Source organism: Hippocampus bargibanti, linkage group LG18 (genome assembly GCF_051943395.1).
Source record: "Hippocampus bargibanti isolate YZ-2025 linkage group LG18, ASM5194339v1, whole genome shotgun sequence".
NCBI lineage: Eukaryota > Metazoa > Chordata > Actinopteri > Syngnathiformes > Syngnathidae > Hippocampus > Hippocampus bargibanti.
The window spans coordinates 7743716-7767828 of record NC_142751.1 but is presented as its reverse complement, the minus strand read 5'-3'; the positions used below and the strand labels follow the sequence as shown (position 1 = coordinate 7767828).

At 41.1% G+C, this 24113-nt stretch overlaps 1 protein-coding gene across 5 annotated transcripts in view; it reads left to right on the top strand.

Moving 5' to 3' along the window:
* The window catches only part of astn2 (astrotactin 2), a 287375-nt gene that overhangs the window by 199254 nt on the left and 64008 nt on the right, over positions 1–24113 (top strand). For all 5 annotated transcript variants that reach the window (XM_089020242.1, XM_089020241.1, XM_089020239.1 and 2 more), the window contains 2 exons: positions 8637–8803; positions 10679–10867. In XM_089020242.1, the coding sequence (XP_088876368.1) occupies positions 8637–8803; positions 10679–10867 (356 nt within the window). The remainder of the gene's footprint in view (positions 1–8636; positions 8804–10678; positions 10868–24113) is intronic.

Sequence of the window (24113 nt, the reverse complement as noted above, 5' to 3'; positions counted from 1 at the left end):
GGCACAGAAGTTTTCAAGGCATTTCATTCTTGTTGAAGATGGTGTACTTTTTCAGGCTTGGTAAACAGATTCTTAGCATTCAAGACGTAATTGCTTATTGACCTTCACCATTCTTTTTTTAATCAACACCAAAGCCAATTTACATTATGGATGGATGGGTGGGTGGATGGATAGGTGGGTGGGTTTGGATGGATGGATTTGTGTTGGTTGGTGGGGTGGATGCATGGATTTGCATGGATGGATGGGTGTGTTGGATTGATGAATTGGGTAGATGGGTGGGTGGGTTGAAATATGGGTTGGGAAGGATGGATATAGAGATGTGTGGAAGGATGGAGATTAATGGATGGATGGATTGATGGATGGATGGATGGATAGGTTGGGTTCATTAATTGGGTGGGGTGGATGGATGGATTGTTGGATGGATGGATGAATGGTTGGATGGCTGGACAGTACATTGTTGATAAAAGATATCCTTGGTTGAAATTTGCCTCATGTTTTCAATTGTTTAATACTTTAAGAGCGAACAAGCAAAATAAATAATAATTGACTTGGAGACATACTTTATATCAAATACAGAGTGAGGGAAGGAGATGGGGCTCCCCCTGGATTTGCCCTGTTTTTTTTCAATAATACAATGTTGCATCCGCATGCTAAGTTGAATCTGTAGTCTGTTAGGTAGCTCTTTCTGCTGATGCCGGAGAGTTATGCATGCTATTTTTGTTAAACTCTCATAGAGATGGTTGTTGCTGGAATTGTTGTCTTTGCAAATACAGTAAAGTCTCGTTATATCTGTTAGGGTACGTCTGTGTAAGCTCTCAGTCGTACAGGAGTGGTCCATCGATGAGAAGGTTTCTTCAGCCGTCATCTGTACAAAAGTGAAGGTTTCGGACGTTTCGCCTCCTATCCAAGAGGCTTCGTCAGCGAACTAAAGTCTGACTGGTCGTATAGGCCCTATTTATATATCCCTAATGTCCAGACATGGTGGCGCCGGACACAGCTATGATAGGTCCCTACTCTCAGGTTGGGGGGGCAGAGGACCCCTCCCTGTGGCCCCACTGATTGTTCCTACATTCCTGACTAACGACTGGCCTATTACTCCCACTCCCACTCCCACCGGTATCACCTCATCAGCATAACGACCCTCATCAGCATTACGAAAGTTGCCTAACCTGTTTTGCCTAAGCAGGCTATTGTATGAACGATCCAAATTGAACCTCACCCCACCAGACCGGTTTAATGAAGGATTTTGTTGTTTTATAAGAATCGCTTCTTTTACCCCCCTTTCAAACCATCTATGTTCTTTCGCTAAGATTTTAACCTCATTGTCGTCAAATGAGTGGTTGCTAGCTTTTAGGTGCAAATGTACTGCCGATTGAGGTCCACTTATATTATCCCTGCGATGTTGGTAAAGTCTTTTTTTGAGAATTTGTTGAGTCTCCCCAATGTACTGCTCTTTACAATTTTCATTCTTACAATGTATGGAATAAACTACATTACTTCGTTTTTCATTTGGTAGCCTATCTTTTGGATGCACTAATTTTTGCCTTAACGTGTTTATCGGTTTGAAATAAGTAGGAATTTTATGTTGCCAAATGACTCTTTGTAATTTTTCAGAAACTCCTGCAATGTACCGTACTGCTACTCCTCTCCTTTTTGTATCTTGAGAATTATTGGTTTAATTCCCTATTCTCTCTTTCTGACATTTGTTGAATGACCACTGAGGGTACCCGCAGTTAGTGAGTGCTCTCCTGATATGTTTTGACTCCTTTTCTCTACCTGTTAGGGTAATTCGCCATACAAACATCTCTAAACATCGCTCTGTAATCTTTGTTTACATTTTGAACTTCCTCGTAAAATAACCCAACAATATCGATATCGGATATATCGATAGTCCCGGTTATATCGATACTATTTCTATGCACGCACGGAGAAAATTACATGCAAACAGGGTCGGATATATCGATAGTCCCGGTTATATCGATAGTCCCGGTTATATCGATATTTTTTCAGACTCCCTTGAATATCGATATAACGAGACTTTACTGTAGTAGTAAAAATATGAATTTAGTTATCATGCCTTGGTAGGCTACTTTTTTTAACACCACTGTGTAGTTGGGCTCATGTTTTGTTTATGCCGTATTCATCTGTCACCGCTGTCCTTCTGCTACAAGATTCGGATCCCAAAGCAGATGGTGTGATATTTAATGGTACTCCCCCCCGCCCCATCAGTTGCTGTACTGCCGTACCTTATGGGACAGCTTAGCTACAGTTGTTTAGCTGTGGATCCCGATCCATCATTTTGACCTGTTTTTAGGGAATTTGGCTGTCTCCGATCTCATTTTGCAGCACTTCTACTCCCCAGTATTCAAACTGTACATCCAAGAGTAAAAGGTCCACGCAGAGAATGGCAAGTGTGTAGCTTCATCCGGTTTGCATAAAGACTCAGCGGGGAGGATAAATTGCGAATCCTCTCTCATGAGAAGTTTTGTCATCACCTATTACCCATAATCCCTCGTGCATCCTGACAGCTTCAGTGTGTTTATGACTGTGCTGCTGCACTGCACATCTCATTTTCCCCTTGCTACCTTTTTGGAATTCACAGGTTTGATTAAAAAGAAAAGTAAATTATATTATCTCTTTGCATTTGCACCTTTAGTCAAATGCTGCAAATTTGACGACAGCCAACTGTGGGAAATGAATCAATTCAGATAAATGGAACACTCAAAATCGTCGTCTGATGTGACTGTCAGTGCAAATGGATGTTCGTCCATGTGCTATGCGATTGACTGGCAACCAGTTTGAGGATTTTCCTGCCCGAAAACCGCTGGGATAGGCTCCAACACACCCACGACCACGGAATAGATGTTTTGTTGGGGAAAAAAGGCTGTGTCATAGCATGTGTATTTACATGGCAGTTTTGAATATTTCAAAAGTGTAAACATTGAGTCTATTTTTTTCAGAAACACTATCAGAGCATTTTAACTAATTCACAGCCATTCCCAAATTTATTAAGCACTTGAAAAGTGTGACGTAGAGTGGCATTCCCGAAATTGTTCAGACTTTTTTTTCTTCCGGGTTTGCCGGTAAAGCGCTGGTCAGATACCTTGCAATGTTTTTACCTTCCACGAGGGGGCAGCATTCTTTCCAAGTTAGCGCTTTGTGACAGCTTTAGCTTTTTTTAAAAATCAATACATTATATATATATATATATATATATATATATATATATATATATATATATATATATATATATATATATATATATATATATATATATATATATATATACCGGAAACAAATTCCTTGGGTGTCCTACATACTTGGCAATAAAGATGATTCTGATTATTCTGATTCTGATTCTGATATAAATCACAATGTGTATGTATTGTATTTTGTACAGCCTTTCCCATTTCAAGCTCAGATAACTCCAGACCCAAATAACCTAGAAATTAACTCTTTTTGTCTGATGAAAGAAGCGAGTCTAAGGTTTCTAACGCTGTGGTGAATGTTTATGTAGCTCATGTGCTGCGGGTGAGAAAATAAAATCACCCAGTGATTCAACTACGCCCAAAATATTTTGTAACTCATTCTCTGCCATTCATGGACTTTTTTCGAGATTTGAAAAACATGACGTGGAGCAATATTCACATTTTTTTTCGGGTTTTGTTTTTTTCTTGTGGTGGGGTAGTAACAAAGCGCTGGTCAGACCTCTTTCAATGTTTTTCCCTCCCACGAGGGGGTAGTGTTCGACTTTTGAACAGCCACCCCCATTTGAAGCTCATATAACTCCAGAACCGTATAATTTAGGAATTAACACTTTTTTTCTGATGAAAGAAGAGAGTCTCAGGTTTCTAATGCTGGATTGAATGTTATGTAGTCAAAAAACGTAATATTCTATGGCTCCTGGAATTTAAGTGAAATGACAAAAACCCTGCCACTGGAGTGGACACATTTTTGCACATCGTCTGGCAGTGAATGTGTATTCAGAATGACGTTGTGATGTTCCGAAAAATAGTCATGCCTTTTAGTGAACGATTGGGAATGGGGTTGCCATGATAGGTTAGATTCTGTTGTAATCTGTCCTTGAGTAAATAAACATTCCCTGACACTTGTTATTTTGGACTAATATACTATTTTTGAATATCAGCACTCTCTAATCTAGGTTCATTTCAACAGTCAGTGATTATGCAATTTTGGGAAGTGCTGCTTGCCATTTGTTCAAATTAGTCGTTAAATAGCACATTGACATATATTCAGTTTAAATGTCAATTAAACCTTTTTTTTCTTGTGAATGCATTTTCCCTCCTTTTCTGGAGCTCTTGTGCCGGATCTCATTACATTGCGCAGATGTGCCTAAAACCTTGGCATATTTTAGTGCATGTTGTCTTTCTCTATATAACAAGAAAAGTGGCTTTTGCTCTTTGTTTGCTTTCTATCCGCCTTTCTGAGAAAGCGGCTTTTAAATACCTTTGGCCATCAAGGTAAGCTACAGTCTGATGTAGTTGCGGGACAAAGCAACCTTCAGTCCTCATTTGTTATGTTGTCACCAATGGAGAGAACAGAAGGGCAGCTGAGACGTTATTTAAACCACGGTCACTCTCCTCAGGGCACACAATGAAGAGGTGGTGGGGTGTGGGTGATTGCACAATGGAGCCATTAGCTAAGTGTACATAGGCCCCGATTGTTCTTATTACCTTGTCCCCTTTCTAAGACGATTGGTCATTGTCACTCCCACAACCACAGACACGAAGATGAAGTCTGCCCTTTTAGATAAGTGAGAAAGCTGACAAAGTGGTGTTTTTTTTAAATCTCATTGAAATCCAATGTTGCTTTTAGAAAATATGTACCGTCCCCAAAGCTTGAGAAAAAGCTAAAAATAATTTCTCTCTTTCAGAGCAGCACTCGCACCATTAGCTTTTGAAGAGTGCTTTCACACCGAGCCGAAATTGGAAGCATTAACTAGCACCATTTTGGGCAATCAAGCCCCGGGTTGAGACTTCCTGTCTGCCACCCTCGTCTAATTTTAATAGCTGCCATGTCTTAATTTAATCTGTATGAATCGCAAAGAAGACTTTGGGAAATGCTTGAGCCCACATACGATTCCTTACAGCTATATGCTACACTATGTTATAGATAGTCAATGAGATGAACCAGGGCTGCCGCAATTGTGAGTGGGACAAGGTGTTAGAGCTTCAAGGGGATACTGACTTTTGTCAACATTGTCCAAAGCAGAGTTGTCCGTAGATTGACACCATCTCTCGATTCAAAAAAAGAATTAGTCAATGATTTAAAAACAAAATTAGCTCAGAGATTTATACAAATTCTCTCCTGGCGTTGACAGGGAGCAGCAATGGTGTCTCAGCTTTGGTTGGAGTGGATCCGCTGTGCGTATTCGGTTGTTTTTTAACGCATGATTTGCTTTGATTGCTCCATATTTTGATAGTTAATTAGTGCCGTGTGTGTGTGTGTTTTAAATCTCCTCAAGTGTACTCTGGAGTCAAACATCACTTCGCTGGTAATTATCGGTGTAGTGAATGTCTCATTTGTAATTGCCCTGCGAGAGGGTGCGCGCATAGTAAACAACGTTCCAAGTTTGCTTGATGACAACATACGTGGTGGAGCATTTAAAGTCAAGTTTGGCGGAGATGCAGAACTGTTTGCTCACGGACACATTTGCAAAAATGTACTGGTTTCTTTAATTTCACATTTGATGTTTGGGTTGGCGCTCTTGGAGGCAATTTGAACACAAGACATTTTAAAAATCAGTCTTTTCATTCAAAGACCAAATGTATGCAGTAGATTATTCAATGCTGGTCTTATAACCTCTCAATTAACACATTCACTGCCAGATAATGTGCAAAATGTGCCCATTCCAGTGCCAGGGATTTTGTCATTTTCTCTTAAATTCCAAGACCCGCGGAATATTGAGTTTTAGGAAAAGAAGAGTTGATTCTTAAGTTATACGTCTGATGTTATCTGAGATGTTATCCCCCCCCCCCACCCCTGTGGAAGGGAAAAAAACGTTGCCAGAGGTCTGAGCAGCGCTTTATCTGCATCCCCTGCAAGAAAAACCAAGACTCAAACAAATTCGGGAATGGCTCTCCTCGTCACATTTTCAATTCTCAAATACATTTAGGGATGGGAGTGAATGAGTTGATGGCTGTGTTGTAATATTTGTGTGAGAAATGTTACCACTTCTCTCTATTCTGCTTGAGTTCAGTTGCTGCAAGTGAACAGATTACAATACCTAGGATTGGGGGGGTTGGGGTGGGGTTCTTTTATCCCTTTTGCACTCGTCTGCAGAAAATCTTGTGAGACAGCCAGGACGATTACTCACTTTTACTCATTTTATTCACTTCCGAAAACCCACATGCCGATCGTGAAATTGCACAGCCCATCGTGATGAAGGACTCCATTCTCACTGGACTCAACTTGATATTACCTTTGTGAAATGCACAAAACTGATCCGATGCTCTCTTCCCTTTTTTCATTTTCCAAATAGATGTTGAAATCCTGATATCATGTAAAATGTGTTCCAAAAGGTTTCTCCATGTGACTTCGTGTGCGCTGGCGCGGGACAGGCTCTAGACCAGGGGTGTCAAAGTCATTTTTTGCCGCGGGCCACATTGTAGTTATGGTTTCCTTTCGAGGGCCGTTATGAATTTGGGGAACCCATTAGAATGTTTAAATCCCTTCTATATTACATATAGAGCACACAGCAAATTAATGAATAACTCGTTTTCAAATCTGAAGTCAAGAATAATGACTTTTATTGTGGTTGACATCCAAAAATATGAAATTTTGACTCAGATTTTAGCAGTCATCATGGAATTTAACAAGTTTGATTTGCTTTCGCGGGCCGAAAAAAATGATGTGGCGGGCCGGATTTGGCCCGCGGGCCTTGACTTTGACACATGTGCTCTAGACAAATTGGAGGTCACATATGTAAGATTTAAAATGATGCTCGTCCTTCACGAGTCTGACTTCAGTTCCTGCTCAGTGACAGTGTGAAATGTGAATACCGGTCTTTGTTTGTATGCGCCGTGTGAGTGACTGGCGACCAGTCCGCTGTATTGTTTGCCTGTTCCCAAAGTCAAGTGAAAAGGCGCAAGATCCCTTATGACCATCGATCTGGAATTGTTCATATACACCGCCTGACATCAGCATTTTTTTTTTGTTTTTAATGGTGCCTATCCGGACGACACCATTAGTTTGCCACATCTGCCTCGCAGCACAGAGTTGTGCGCTTCAATTCCAGCCAGCTCCTTCCTGTGTGGAGTTTTCATGGTCTCCGTATGCCTGCATGGATTTTAAATTAAATGAACTGCCCTAAAAACGACTTACAACTGACATCATTAAAAAAAATGAGTCCTAGTGAAATGAAAAGTAACTAAGATGAAAACTATAAAATGATTACAGCTCTGCTCTCACCATGTTTGATCATCATCATTGTTTGAGCTTTCAAAGTCAGCTCGTCGGTACTAGGTGGATGTTTGGCGTTTGCTTTGAAACAACTGGTTTTTCGAATGTGAGGAAACCCTCACATGACGAGAAGAAGTTGTGGAGGTGTTCTGCAGATGACCAAGGCAACCTTCCACACAAATTATGATCCATCAAACTAAATATTCTGAATCTCCACCCCCACACCGCATGTCGAGGCTGCTGCTGAGAAACACAACGAAGAACCAACCAACCAACTTTGTTTCCGACAACAGCAAAACTGAACTCATTTACTGTCATTCCCGATTTTATTTGGAAATTGAAAAGCATGACGTGGAGCGCCATTCCTGAATTTCGGGGTTTTGATTTTTCTTGCTGGGGTGCCGATAAACCACTGGTCAAACCTCTGGCCATGTTTGTTTTCCTCCCACAAGGGGGCAGCATTTGCCTTTTGGTGGTGGATACCACCGGTGAATGAGTTATGGTTGTTTTCTGATTAGCTATTGTTACATTTCATGTTACAATTGTGAAATATGCATTTCAGTGCTATGCGATGTAGACCATACGAGAGGATTTACCAGTATTAATATTAAACAGGCTTCAGAGTTATGATTTACCTAGACAGTAGCCGGAGGTGAAATATTCACTCTGAAGACAGAGCACACAACGCTCGCTCGGGATCATCGTTCAGGGCCATTCAGGAATCCGTGTTTTGCTAATTCTGATTGAAGGGAAAATTGTTCATGATTGGTTCGATGATTTATGTGCAGATTTAAATTGCGTCTCCCTGACATGACAATTAATTCTTAGTCAAAACACATTCTCATTCAAGAATAGTTCTTTTTTTGATCCAGCAAATTTGCTTGATGAAAACATTTCTGATAATATAAATCAAAGAAAAATAAATCATTGAATCTTATGACATAAGCGTCCTTCACGTGGGAAAAGGCAGATGCCGAAGTTTTTTTTTCTACTTTTCACTTCTTTGATATTCTTTCTCTTGACATCCGCTGCTGCTCACTCCTCCACTCTGATCTCGGCCGCTACCTGCGCCTCCTCAGTGGCGCCTGATTAAAATGCATATGCTGACCCATGTGCCTTCCTCGCTTCTTCTGTTTCCCTTATCGCCCTTCTTCCTTCTTTCTCCTCCTCCTTCTCCTCCTCCTCTTCTTGGCCTGTGTGTCTCTCCCATGTAGTGTCCAATTGGTCTGAGGCCAATGAAGGACGGCTCCGGTTGCTATGACTACTCAAGGGGCATCGACTGCACGGATGGCTTTAACGGAGGTTGCGAGCAGTTGTGTCACCAGCAACTTGTGCCCCTTGACGACGAGCCCGGCTCCAGCAATGTGCTTATGTACTGCGGGTGAGAAAATAAAATCACTCAGTGATTCAACTATGCCAAAAATATTTTTTCACTCATTCACTGCCATTTGGGAATTTAATCAGGAATTGAAAAGCATGATGTGGAGCGGCAGTCCCGAATTTTTTCGGGTTTTGTTTTTTTATTGGGGTGCTGATAATGCGCTGATCAGACCTGTGCCAATATATTTTTTTCTCCCACGAAGGGCAGCATTTGCCTTTTGAACAGCCACACCACAGCCATTTCAACCTCAGATAACTCCAGACCCATATAACTTGGGAATGAACTCTTTTTTTTTTTCCTGATGAAAGCAGCTGGTCCAAGGTTTCTTACACTGCATTCAATGTAGATGTCACCCTAAAACTCAATATTCACTGGGTCCTGCAATTTGAGTGAAAATGACAAACAACCTGGCACTGGAGTGGACACATTTTTGCACATTGTCTGGCAGTGAATGAGTTAAAAATGTTGATACTGGCTTCAAGTACCTCTCTCGTTCATTTTCAATATCATGTATCTTGACCGGGGTTGCTAACAGCGGAGGCCTCTCTCGGTTGGCTTCAGGTGATGGGCAGACAACTCCCTGGATTGGTCACTAAATAAAATACTTTCGCAGATGTGTAAAAAATAATCTTTTAAAAATGAGTACCATTGACTTTTGGCGTAGCTGCATAGCTCCAATAACCGAGACATGCATACTCTTTTGATTTATCCATGTGCCTCATGGGGACGATTTTGCTTGTTTCAACTTTAAACTCGCGTGGGTTTCCCTCCAACAATCCCTGAACCCGATTCGAAATTCAAGACTCTAAATTGTACATGTTCATATAAACAGGAGTGTCACGTACATGACGGCAACCACTTCAAGGTGTGATTTGCCTTCTGTCAATTGTGCTAAGTCGTAGTGATACCGACAAGTAATTACACGTCACATTTCCAGAACACCCCCCTTTGATCATAGCAATCCATGTACAAGTACCATCATCTCACTGCAACACACAATTTTGATTTTGTCACGATGCGGTCATTTTTGATGTTGACAGTTGCTCTATTCGCCAGGTAGAATGAATCGATGCCGGGGGGTGATGTAAATGCCACATATTAGAGATATAGACGGTAATAGAGATGCGATTGATAATGAACTTGGTAGAAAAAAAGCCCTTTAATTGGATATCATCGTTCAGACAGTTTCTGAGGACTGTGGTGAATGCCATCTGGCCCATTTGCATAACTCATCCAGTAAAACCTGCTCGGCAAAAAGTCAAGAATTGACAGGTGTAGGATATTCTCATCCTCCTCGTGCCGATCTTCACTTTAGGGATGATGTCACAGCACATTAGCTCCTTTTATATCCGAACGGAGGCACAGTCATGAAACACGAGATGGTTTTAAGTCTATTAATTATTTTTGTGTAGGCTTTCAGTCATACAGGAGTGGTCCATTGATGAAAAGGTTTAATTCAGACCGAGCTTACAACAGACTACTTAGGCCGTTACCACATAGGCTTAGTCGTGCTAATGAGGTGATACCAGACTTTATGAGGCAATCAGAGCCAGGCATAAAACATTAGAGGTAATCAGACAGACAAAGGGAGTAGTCTACTGCTCCCCCAACCTTAGTGGAGGGAATTATCAGGGCTGAGGTCTGGCACCGCCACCCCTGTCCATTAGGGAGATAAGGGCCTGAGTTACCAGCACTTTAGTTCGCTGACAAAGCTCTTCGGATGAGGAGCGAAACATCTGACACGTTCACAGAAGTCCAGATGACGGCTGAAGAAACATTTTATTCTGTTAAATATTGTTATCTCATCATTGTATCCGCCAGATAACACAATGTGTCATAGTGGAAAATCTTTAACCCCCTCCATCACGTCTACAGGTGTGTGCAGGAGTACAAACTGGCGGCAGATGGGCGCTCGTGCTTGCTGCAATCTGAAAACTGCGAGGGTCCCAAATGTCCGCGGCAGGGCATCCAGTTCAACGTGACCTTGTTCGGCGAAATGCTGCATGGATACAACAACAAAAGCCAACAAGTCAACCTGGGACGAATCTTTCAGATGACCTTTCGGTAATTACACCGCATCTTCATACAAATGTAATTTACATATACCGTATTTTCCGGTGTATAAGGTGCACCCAAAACTCTTCATTTTCTTCAAAAGATGCTCCTGCGCCTTATATGTGAAGTAAGCCACAACAGGTCTCGCAACTACTCTCAGCAGCCACCGACTCCATTTCCCCCTGTAGAAGAAGCTGTGCTTTAATAAGTGTCAAAACAAGCCTTGCTGTGTTTGTGGCTACACTCAGTGACTTGTATTATTACTTATTTCACCTTCTCATGCAAGAATGGCGTCAAAATCCTTCTGAGGTGGGAGAATGCTGTTTTTTTAAACTGTACTTCAACTATGAAAAGGTTTCTTCAGCCATCATCTGTACTTATTTGAAGGTGTCGGACGTTTCGCTACTCATCCGAAGAGCTTTGTCAACGAATTCAAGTTGTGCCGGTAACCCTGGCCCTATATATATCCCTAATGGACAACAATGGCAGTGTCAGACCTCTGCCCTGATAGGTCCTTGCTCTCAGGTTGGATGAGCATTAGACTACTCCCTGTTGCTAATCTGATTACTTCTTTTGCTGATTACCTTTAATGTACTATTCCTGGCTTTGATTGCCCAATTAGCCCTGGTATCACCTCATTAGCATGACTAAACTACGTAATAACGACCGAAGAAGCTCTTCAGATGAGGAACGAAACCTCTGACAGTTTATGGGCCACTCCTTTACAACTGAGAGCCCACACAGATTACTTAACTAATTTTCTAAATGTATCCCCCCCCCAAAAAAAAAAAAAAAGTGGCATGTCAATCTCCGCATTGGACTGTGACTCAAAACAGGCAGTCTCCACAGTGGACATTTCTTCATAAGTGTCTTTCTTGAAAATGCAGTGAATCAAAGTTTTGCTTGAGTCACTTGAGGGCACAGCCGTTTAAAATATGTTGTGCTGCTTTGTTCTCAAACTCCATTAGTGGTTGTATCTTATAAAGACTTTCGACGCACAGTTTTGTCAAGCTGCATTTTGAAAGACCTCAGCGGTCTTATTTTTTGCCAGCCTCACGTGTATATTGAATATAGGATCCCCTCATGAGCCGTGCTTCACATATTTGCTGTTTATTCCTTTTGTCTCCGAAGAGACGTAATCGGGAAGCAACGGCAACCTTTATCAGTTTATGTATGCCCGGGAGAAATGCCACTCGTCTCACAATAGTTCTTGCCACGAGGAATTTTGTGCTCTCGCTTGTGTGCACAACACTTCTTGTCTTGAGTTACAAGTGTGCGAGAGACTCATCATGATTTAGCATTGAGACTTTTTTCCCTTCTTGGCAGATCCACTGTAAAACAGGTCATATTCCTCCTCCAAGAGGAGGCGGGTTAATAACAAGTGTTCTTGTTATCACACAACCGAAATGTTGATAAGAGTAGCAACGCAAAAGTATGCTGGCCCTGTATCACACATTCCTTCTGATTGCCTTCGACCTACTCATTTGCATGCACACTGCATTGATGCTTCTCAAGGACACAGCTTGATTGCCCACCCGGGTCTCCCCCCTCACACGCCTTGATAGTTGTGCTTGACTAAACGCACCCTCAGGCTTACCGGTCAGTCTGTCATCTAACCGTATGATTGTTTGAAACATTCATGGTGCTTAGATGTTCAACTTTGTCTCATGAACTGTCCGAAAGGGAATTTATTTTCCCACAATTCATGGGTCGAATAACCCACTGTGTTATTTGTGGTTCACCTTATTTATTTGTGTTTATTTGTTTGTTTCCATTTATTTATCTATTTATTTATTTATTTTATTTATTTATTTATTTAACTATTTATATGTATGTATTTATTTATTTTATTGTATTTTTTTGTATTTATTGTATGTATGTATGTATGCATGTATGTATGTATGTATGCATTTATTTATGTATTTATTTATTTATGCATTATTTGTGTATTTATTTATTTATTTATTTCTAAGTTTGTTCTTTTGCTATTTGTTTGTTTGTTTGTTTGTTTGTTTATTTATTCATGTATGTATTTATGTATGTGTTTATGTACAGGTAACATCCGACTTATGATTCAGTTCCGTTCCGACCAAACGGTCATAAGTCGAAGTACATTCAAAATGTTGAATAGACTCTGAGGCTAAATGACTCACAAACTCCCCCCTCTGGTGCCATCACACGGTCGAATGCTGTGCGAGAGTAAGATGTTGGATGGCTGGCCAAAATGGTGGTACTCGTTGCCGGCCTGCTAGTGCGTTGCGGTGCCAGACATAGAATTAAAATTTAAAAAATAGGGTACAGAGGTCGTGGTCATAAGTATGTGTGGTCGTAAGTCGAGCTGGTCCTAAGTCGGATGTTACCTGTATTTATTTATTTATTCATTTATTTATTATTTCATACTCCTGAAGTTCCCTAAAAATGGACTCAAAGGGCGCCAGAGGTTTTTTTTTCATTGAAAACTTGTAGATTGGTGTGAAGGAACAAGGTAAATGTGATACATCTCAACTGAGAGATGACATTTCTATGTCAAGGCTTACTAAGCGTATGTGGTTAGGAAAGTTACACAGTCTTTGCCGCATGTACAGGAACATAGACGTGTCAGTGGAATTGATTTACTTGTAATTTCACACGTCATTGGGTGGCCAAGCACTCGATGGCCATTTGTATCCAATCAATTAAAAATTCATTTTCCCTTAGACTGTCCCCTCAAAGCCGCTTGGTAGCTGTTAACCGCTTTTGAAATGTGCTTTTCCGCCACTTCCAGTACCAGAGTGGAATTGCTGCAATCACAGCAGCCATTTTGGTTTCTGTTACTTCCGATATGATTATTTGAGCCGTGATGAAGATGTGGTATTCGTTGAGTGCTCGTTGCCAGTCCCAGTACTTTTGTCTGGAAAAAACTACTGGGTTAAAAATAACAGTATGAATGACTGCAGTTATCATAAGTAGTGATTTTAGACAAATGTCAAGGCTGTGAAGTGATTTAAAAGTCCAACACAATGTTTGTCCTTCAAGAGGAGCTAGACCTTCGTATAGACTTCAGCGTGCGAAGGAAAAGAGACAAGTTATTTTATATAAGTTGTTTGTAGAAATCATTTCAATTGTCACATCGATTGTAATTTTGGACAAATTCACAACTCTAAACTTATTCACGTGGAGCAGCATTCCTGAATTTCTTATGGTTTTGGTTTTTCGTGTGGGGGATAAAGCGCTGGTCACATCGTCTAGCAGTGAATGAGTTAAACACGGATCTTTAGGACCGGTTCCCACTCAACTTTTGTGTTGAATCCCCCATGATACACCATCAAGGATGTTGTCCGTGACACTCTGACGAAGGCGGAAGTATACGCCGAAACATGTAAACTAATTGAACACCCAAGAAGCCACTGTCGTTAAGAAAATAATCTGTTGTAAATTAACTTTAAGTCATTTTTATTGGTGTTTTGCGTTTGACTAAAAATATCAGCCTGCATGTTTTGGGTATTTTAGATGCTATAAAACATATTTCTGATGTCATTTAGGAAACTTTTTTTTTCTCCAGTGTGATGTAAATGCAGTTTATTATTCACCGATTACCCCCTCCCCACCTAGCAGTCTTTTCCCGCTTTGATATGCAGACGGGAGTCATATCCCGCAGCCTTCAACTTCCACTTTTTGGCTCTTTCTCACATGAGCATAGAGGCCTTTGGAACCGCAAGGTGAAATATTAGATGATGTTGATGAATCCTATTACTGTCATAGCTTCCCAAGTACAGCACTATATTATTAAAACAATAGAAAGAAAAGAAACTGGAATGATTCCATTGCATACATTTTTGTCTCAAATTGATCTCTCTAGACGACTTGCGAGCAAGCCCTGGGAATGAATTTTTGCAGTTATGGAATGACAAAACATTACCATTTCTCGCGGATGGCGTATTTCGGGGGTGTGATAAAGTTGCACGTGTTAATGTAAATGTTCCGGTTGAGAGCAATTCCATTACACCCTAAACGCAATAAGACTTGCAATGTGACAATTATGCTGAGCGAACGTAGGAATTATTTGTAGTTGCCATTTTATAACATATTTTCTGCAAATAAAACACTGTGTTTGGGTGTTGTCTCGCTCAATAAATTGTCGAAAGGCCACTGTGGGCACATTGAAGCGGATTTTTGCATTTTTATACAATCGACAGGGGACATAGCTTCGCCACATGCACCCTTATGCCTTTTTGGTCCCTCTACTGAGCAACATAAAGGATATGTGGGAGAGCTGCGTGTCATAGGATAAATGTGTATCCTTAAGACAAGATTTCTCGCCCCCAAATCAACGCACCGCAAACTTTAGCGAGTCGTCGTGCGTCATGTCTTCAGTAAAGCCAGCGCATTTGGTTTTAGAATTTGGAAGTAAACCCCATGTCTGTCTGCTTGTTTTTTTTCTGATCCCCAGCTGGAGTTAAGGGTGTTCCCCTCCAACAGGCGCTCATGTTTGGCATTTACCAATCAAGTCTGCAATACTTTTTAAATGGCCAAGTCCCTTGTCATAGTATTTACCTTGTTCACTGTAGTGCTTCAAGTGTTGTTTTCTAGATCTCTCCAGACCATCCAGCGTCACTCTCGTCATTCATACTGTAGATTGTTTGTATTTTTATTTTTTATTAATTCTTTTGAGCTTTGGCTTTGCATTTTTGACATTCAGTTTGGCTATACAGTACTTGGTGTTTCCTCGTACCTTGTCTTTCGCAAGCGCTTTTGTTCCTGCACTTTTACTTCTGGCTACTTGTGGCCAGTAGTTTTTGTTCGTACTTTGTCATCGCAATTTTCTATAAATACATATTTTTGTGTTCGTACTTTGTCTCGGCCTACATTTCTGGAATCACAAAACCGTACTTAGTTTTGTCCAGAAGCTGACAGGAAGAAGGCCATAGTCCAAATTGGACTTCCTGACCATTACAATTAAACAGAAATGTGCTAACCAGTTAGCTACTGCGAGGGAAGACAGTAAAATTGGGATTTATTTTATTTTTCTTATCGGAGAGTAGCCCTCAATGGACAGCAGTAATTTCAAGGCTGTAGGTAGCTTGCTGGACTGCCTGTCCTTGCGTGAGTTTGTGTTTGTTCCCCAGGCGTCTGTTCCCTGGTCAACAGATCGTATGAGGCGAGGCGGCGCCTAAAGCAACCCTGGCATAATAACAGCTGTTGCCAAAGAGGCTTACTGCGAATTCGCAGCCAGCTGCACCATAGGGAAAAAAGAAAGCTCTGATAAGGGCGTAGTCGAAAATGAAACAGCAATTCAAAAATAAATACATAAATAAACTGAAAGTTTAAGGCGAGACTATTTCAGAATGTAAAGAGACTATTTGGAAAGGGATTACAGGCCTGAATTTATATCAAGAAACTCTTGCACGGGAGAAGTTGTTGAGTGATTAGCACATTGATCTCGCAATGTCGAGGCATCGTGTTCGATTCCATCTCCGGCCTCCCTGTGTGAAGTTTGCATGTTCTGCCAGAGCCTGTGTGAGTTTTCTCCGGGTACTCGTTTTCATCCTTTGGTTTGCTTTCCTTTGGAAATAAGGAGGAAATTTATATGATAAAGTGGTTCGGTGGATTTGGATGGATGGATATTGGCTAGCTGGTGACCTTTGACTCAAAGGTTAAGCTTTTTGGTCCATCGTCAATATTTTTAAGGTTGACAATTAAAAAAAAGTTGATTATGAGGACATATTCACCAGCCAAAAATGCTCATCTTTGGGACCGGAGATCTTTATTGATGGCAAATGTTTCAGTGATCGACCATGATTTTACCGGTCCGGCCCATTTGGCCAATAATTGTCCTTTTTGACGCCCCGGAGCTGCCATGTTTCCAGTCGTTTTGTACACGTCCACTGTCTCACAGAGCATTCCTTTATTGTAAGTAACACCATCCCAAAAAAGCCGGTGTGCATGACTAAAATCACCTTACTGAGCTGTCAGTCGAGCCAGCTACGGACCGCAGGGTGACGAATGAGAATATTCAGCATCAGGCATCAAAGCCTCCACATTCAATGGAGTTGCCTCACAGGAGGCAGCTAACAATGCGTGGCATTGATAGATGCCTTCACCCGCCTGCTTGGTTTTAATGAATTAAAAAAAAATCCTGTGAGGAGTCGTTTTTGGTCTTGGGCTAAAAATGCGGGAATTAGAGTTGAAATGGTTTTCGTATTGACTAATGAACTCCCGGGGAGGCAGTGAACTTCGCAGTGGCTGTGTTTGTAATTTCACTTCCCCCTCCGGTCTGCTATCTGTCTCTGTCCTTTCATCCTACTTTTCCAACCTTTACTTTTTTTTCTTTTTTTTTCGTTTTCTTCCCTTTCACTTTCACACTACTATTTGAAAGTTGGCGGCATTTAGTATTCATCAAACTCCGCAGGTCCAAAATGGCAAATGACTTTTTATTTTGCGATTGGATCGCGGTAGGTCGTTTGATATTGATTGACAGTTTGACAGATAACATAATGACAGCTAATTGTACCGTAATGTGCCTTGTGACCATTCCTAATTGCTCATTGATAAAACAGATTGGCCTCACAACAATGGTTGGTGGGTGACGGAGGAAGGAAGTTTCTGAAGGGATTTTAATGCAAGTTGTAAATGAGTAATGGGATGTTGGTTTCACTAATGAAACAAGTCCTTATTATGATTAGCGCCCAAGCACTAATTGGTGCAAAGGCTTGCTGGGAATCATTGCCTGTTTGTATTTTTCTGACAAATTCATTTGCCTTCACAAAAGGCAAATGCTGCCCCCTCGTGGAAGGGAAAATCATTGCCAGTGGTCTTACCAGCGCTTTATCGTAACCCTCGCTAGGAAAAACAAAACCTGAACAAATTTGGGAACGCCGTTCCACGTCACTACAATTCCCCAATAAATTCGGGAATGGCAGCAAATGAGTTAAAAGCAAGGAAAAACTACTGAGATGTGGCGTAGAATTACGAGCTGCTAGATCAGCAACGTAAATGCCAATTCCCTCGCTGCTTGCAATTGCTCCAAGCTTTTGGCCCACTTAAACAGAAACTAAACCATGGCTTATATGTCTGCCTGCTCAGGGAAGGCAGATTTGATATGACTGCTGTCCAAGCGATAGATTGATTTTGTTTTCTTTATAATATAAACATGAGACAGCAAAATATATATATTTAAAAAAAAGCTTTCCAATTAGCTGCATAGCTAGCTGCCATGTATGCCCCCTCCGCTCTCTTCCTCACTCTGTATTCGAAAGCGGCAATCTCTATGCTAATGCCGTCGTTCATATCCACAATGTGCAAAAAGTGGTAGGTGGCTGACAATGTGGAAGCATAAAGAAGGCATATTTACATTGCGTGCCATTTTTATGTACATCTCGGAGGAGGGATGTGATTTGCTGTGTACTAGTGTAATCTTGGGGGAAAAAGAAAAGAAAACACAGTCATTTGTGTTGCCGCACCAGATTCCAATTCAAGAAACCTTAAATTGAAAAACAAATGTCCACAAGGTGGCTGCAAAGCATGACATTTGTATAAATGAAATTATTCAACTCACTCTTCACTCAACTTTCACTGATGACTGAAAAATAGTAATGTTCAGAGTTGTGTTATTTTTTTGTAAATGTTTTTTGGAAAATTACTGTGGTATCTCAAACCTCCACACAATTTGAGTGGGGTCAGGGTGACATTTCCATATTTACAAATGATCAAAGTTATGTGAATATTAAAAAAAATACAATCAGCTAATTGTCTGGAAACATGGCAAACATAAACTCATGATGAACTCTTCGCTCAACTTTTACTGCTGTTTTTATTCCCTTTTCTTTTTTTGTTGTGTGCCTTTCTTTGACACACCAGCTAATTATGCCATTCATTCTTGAATCCAGGCAGCAAGGCAGCCGTTGAAATTGGCGGCATGTTGTGCCACGGCTATTTTGCGCTTTGTTTTATTTCATTTTTCCATGCTTTTGGTTGACTGGGGAGAGACGATTGCGAGATGGCTGATGACTTCCTTATGCCGAGACACAATTATGATAATCTCCTCGCAGCGACTGTGTCTACCGCTTATCTTTTAAAAGCGATCAAATCCTTGGAAGAATAGGGATTGTTTTCCCGTCGCAAAGAAGATGTAGCAAGATATGGCACATCTGGAGATGGCGTTTGCCTTAGGCTGCATTTACACTGTTGGTTATTATACCCATATACGAATTAGAGACTTTATCCAGATTTTTTTATCCATACATTTTCCGGTGACCCATATCTAAAAGACTTACTGGTTTTGAAACAACATGCGGCTACCAAAACAGCCATGAAGTAGGTAAATACGCAGAAGTTGGAAAACCTTCAAAATGAATGTGACCGCTGAGCTATTATAGTGAAGAACCCTTTTTGTTTTTGGAATGTGAGAGGAGACTGGACTACCTAGAGAGAAAACACACACATGCACACACACACCATCACAAGGGAAATGCAAACTCTCCATCAGAGGGTTGGAAGTGTGGTTAATATTTGTCACCTGCGGGCAGGTGGAGCCCCTTGCGACCTCTCTGTGATTAACGTCTCATCAAAAATATGACATCACTCAACATTTGACATTGACATTGAACAAGGAAGAATGTCTTTATTATTGTTAAACATAAAACACAAGTATAGGAATGTTATCAGATAGGATGGGCGGGAAAACACGTTAACTCATTCGCTGCCAGATGTGCAAAATAGTGTCATTCATTTTCACTCAAATTGCAGGACCCTCTGAATATTAAGTTTTAGGACTACATAAGCAATACAATACAGCGTCTGTGTAAGCTCTCAGTCGTACAGGAGTGGTATCGATAAAAAGGTTCAGCCGTCATCAGTACTTCTTTGAAGGTGTCGGACGTTTCGCTTCTTATCCAAGAAACTTTGTCAGCAAACTAAAGTCTTACTAGTAGTTTAGGCCCTATATATATGCCTACTGCCTACTGTCCAGACATGGCGGCGCCGGACTGTGCTATGACAGGCCCCTGCTCTCAGGTTGGGGGGAGCAGAGGACTACTCCCTGCAGCTCCACTGATTGTTCCTATTGTCCTGACTAACGACTGGCCTGATTGCCCCACTTCCACCGGTATCACCTCATCAGTATTACTAATCCTATGTTGCCTAAGCAGGCTATTGTAACGATCCATATGCACCAAAAAGCTAGCAACCACTCAGTTGACGACAATGAGGTTAAAATCTTAGCAAAAGAACATAGATGGTTTGAGAGGGGAGTAAAAGAAGTGATTATCATAAAACAGTTAAATCCTTCATTAAACCGATATGGTGGGGTGAAGTTCAGTTTGGATCGTTCATACAATAGCCTGCTTAGGCAACATAGGATTACTAGCTACTAGCTACTAATAACTTGCAAAAAAGTGTATTAATTTTCAACCTATCCATATAAATAGCATCTCTTAAAAAGAATGTCACAAGGAGTAGACAAGTCATTTTTTACAGTAGCCTTCAGTCTTCCATCTAATGGTAGAACATTTAACATATTTTCTGGTATATAATCCACACCCAAAAGCCTTGATTTTCTTCAAAAGATGACCCTGCACCTTGGATGCAGGTGCACTTTCTACCTAAAGTAATATTGAGCCACAGCAGGTCTCAACTACTGTCAGCAGCCACTAACTCAATTTCCGCCTGTAGAAGAAGTCGTGCGTAACCCCAGCATTTACTCTAGTGCCTTATAATGTGGTGTCCCTTATATTTTGAAAATTTATCTGTATTTATATATTATATTTGGAAACCCTTTTTTTCATTCATTGAAGCCATAAAGGACAACCGACGTCACTTTTTTGTTTCTTAACTGACATCAGAAAAATGTTTTATAGCATCTAAAATACCCAAAACACGCAGTATGATATTTTATTCAAATGCAAAACACCAATAAAAATGACTGTGTCCAAAATCTGCAAAAAATTGAGCTGCGAATTGGGCATTTTCAGAAAGTCCCGCCCCCAGTTCGTGACGTCACGCCAAGATGTCTTGGATTGCTGAAGAATCAAAACAATGGCTTCAGATTTGGAGAATATGCTTTCTTGTTACACATCCAGTTATGAATATGATTCAAATAGTTCTGAAGAGGAAAGCATACATGTTTGCAATCCATTAAAGAAGTCCTTCCGTGTCATTTTGAGGCATCTGGACAGCAATGTAGCGTCCCAGAAAAGAGGCAGAAAAATGCCGACCAGCTCCTGTGAGGAATGAATCAGCCCGTTTCCACAGGCTGATAAATTACTTCCATGGAGCTTGGGCGCCCTCTTCTGGCGGCTTTTGGGTGCAACACAAGGTTTTCAAACCAAACAAGTACAGCAAAATACATTGACGTGATGGAAGGACTGGTACAATGTGTCTTTTTTTCGGTCAGGGGCGTTCCTTTAGTGATGTCACGTACGGACTCGTCACCAACTCAAAAACACGACTTCCTGAATATTCAGCGCAGGTCTTAAAACGTAAAATATAAGTCATTTGAAGCCATTTTACAAATTATGGACACAACTTGTCCGGAGACGTTGGTTGTCCTTTAAAGTCCGGTGCGTCTTATATATGGAAAACATTTGAAAATGCACCAGTATTGGAGGTGCACCTTATACTCCGATACACCTTGTACACCGGAAAATATGATAACTTGTGTGTGTGTGTGTGTGTGTGTGTGCATGCGTGTGCGCGCGTGTGTGTGCGCGCGTGCTGGGGGTAGTGCGGCTGTGAAATATTTGAGTCATTAGTAGTCACATTGGAGACAGTGTTTGTACAGAAGTGGCCTACTCGCAACATCTTGTTGTATTGGCAACTTGATAGTGAAGTTTGTTTGTTTGTTTGTTTGTTTGTTTGTTTGTTTGTTTGGTCCCAAAGCAAATACACCCATTTCAACACCCATGCAGCTTCTCAAATGACACTGCTCGGTTTGCTCTCCTTCGGCCATCCTTCCTTCGGCCATTACCTGCCACTGGAGGCTGGAGCACACTTCCAGAAAACGGACTACATTCCAGGGGCTCGTCAGCACCCCTACCATCACGGTCCTTCTGAGAAATCTGCTTTGTCCAAGTTTGAATTCACTTTTCGTCACTCTTTGTGGCAAAAGTGCCCATCATCTGACCACGTTCACACTGCCTAGTAGGAGCCTTTTCTTCCCTTCTCGGCAGGGGAACATGAAGTGTCATCTTCCTCGCCTCGGTTGGAAGTAGAATCATTTCCTATGCTCCTCCCCAACTGCTTCTCTCTGATCCCTTTAGCATTTTTGTGTGTCTCTGTCTTTAACACAGGCACGTATTGGTGTTCTCTCAACACATTGCAGTTGGATGCAGAAGAGTGCCTCCTAATAAAAAAGCAAGACTGCTCCAGTCTGAAATAAAAAGCACAGACAATTTGAAGCTGATCTCTCTTCCTGAAAGCCCAAGTCTTTTTCTTTTAATGCAGAGAAAGAGTGACCTCTAGTGGAAATATCCTGTTTGTTTGCTTGTTTGTTTGTTTTTTGGTCTTTGGCCCTTCTCTTCAATTTATATTTGTTCCACAGCACTGTAGGTCACTCAGTGAACAAATATTTAAAGTTTTTTAGGCTGTAAAATGCATTAATTACAAATGTATCTGACATTCATACACTTCTTTTCCTTTCGGCTTTTCCCTTCAAGGGGTCGGTTGTCACAGCAAATCAGTGTTCTCCATCTTTAAGTGTTTGATCCGCATGTTTGTTTTGGCCTTTCCTGACACAACCTTCTGTATTTATCTGGGCTTGGGACTGGCACAAGAAGACTGATGTCCTTTTGTAGCTACAGAACAAGCAATTTGTTCAGTAAAAGGCTCCCAAACACAAAATGGTCATCGGCACAGCAACATTCAAAAAAGCAAAAACTATACTTGCCATTTGATGACGCAAATAGAATACAATAAATAAAATACAATTATACATAGAAACAAGACAAAGAGCTACACAGAAAATGCAATTTTAAATAGCTGGGTTTTGAGAGGGGATTTGAAGGTGGGAAGAGAATCGCTGTTATGAATGTTGGGAGGAAGTGAGTTCCAGAGTTTGGGGGCAGAGCAGCTGAAAGCTCTGTCCCCAATCGTGCTGAGACGGGCAAGGGAGGGCACACAGAGGTGGAGGGGGGACTAGGATTTGAGGGAACGAGAGGGAATATATATTTGAAGAAGGTCAGATAGGTATGGGGCAAGGTTATGGTTAGCTTTAAATGTACTTTTTTGTTTCCTAACTGACATCAGAAAAACATTTTATAGCATCTAAAATACCCAAAACACGCAGTATATTTTTAGTCAAATGCAAAACACCAATAAAATGACTTAAAGTGTCCAAAAACTACTTCAAATTGAACCCGGAAGTGGCCAGTTTCAGACGGTCCCGCCCCCTTGTTCGTGGTGTCACCCAAGATGTCTTGCCTTGCTGGAGAATCAAAACAATGGCTACAGATTCGGAGAATATGCTTTCTTGTTACTCATCCAGTTATGAATATGATTCAACTAGTTCTGAAGAGGAAAGCATACATGTTTGCAATCGATCAAAGAATTTTGATGCATCTGGAGAGAAATGTAGTGACAAACTCTTTAGTACTCACAGTCCCCAAAAAAGGCAGAAGAGGGAGACAAAGCTCTGTGTAAATTGTCTCCTGGGACGTTTTGTAAGCGAACATCAAATACACTGTAGAAATCTTGGCACAACACACAATAATTCACCATCGCGTTATTTATGTGTTTTCCTTCTAATTTCACCATCAAAACGGATCAACACGAAGTTTTCTGACCAAAACGGAATATTCGGCGCGAGTCTTTAAACGTAAAATATAGCTATATGTGGTGAAATCTTTGTAAAATACGCTCAGTAGAAGTCATTTGAAGCCATTTTACAAATTATGGACACAACTTGTCCGGAGATGTCGGTTGTCCTTTAAAGTTTATTCTATTTTTGACCGGGAGCCAGTAGAGCCTTGGAGGGCGGGGTTGATGTGGTTGAGGTTATGGTGATGATCCAGGCGGAAGAATGCTGGATGAGTTGAAGTTTGTGAATTTCTGAGGGACACCAAGGAGAAGTGAATTGCAATAGTCTATCCGTGAGATAACAAGACAATGAACGAGGATAACAGTGGTGTGAGGGGTGAGAGACGGGCGAAAACGGTTGATATTGCGTAGGTGGAAGTACGCAGATTGGGTTAAGTTATTTATATGGGAGTGGAAAGATAGTTTGCTGTCAAGCATGACACCGAGGCTTTTGACATGATGGGACGGAGAAATGGTCAAATTGTCA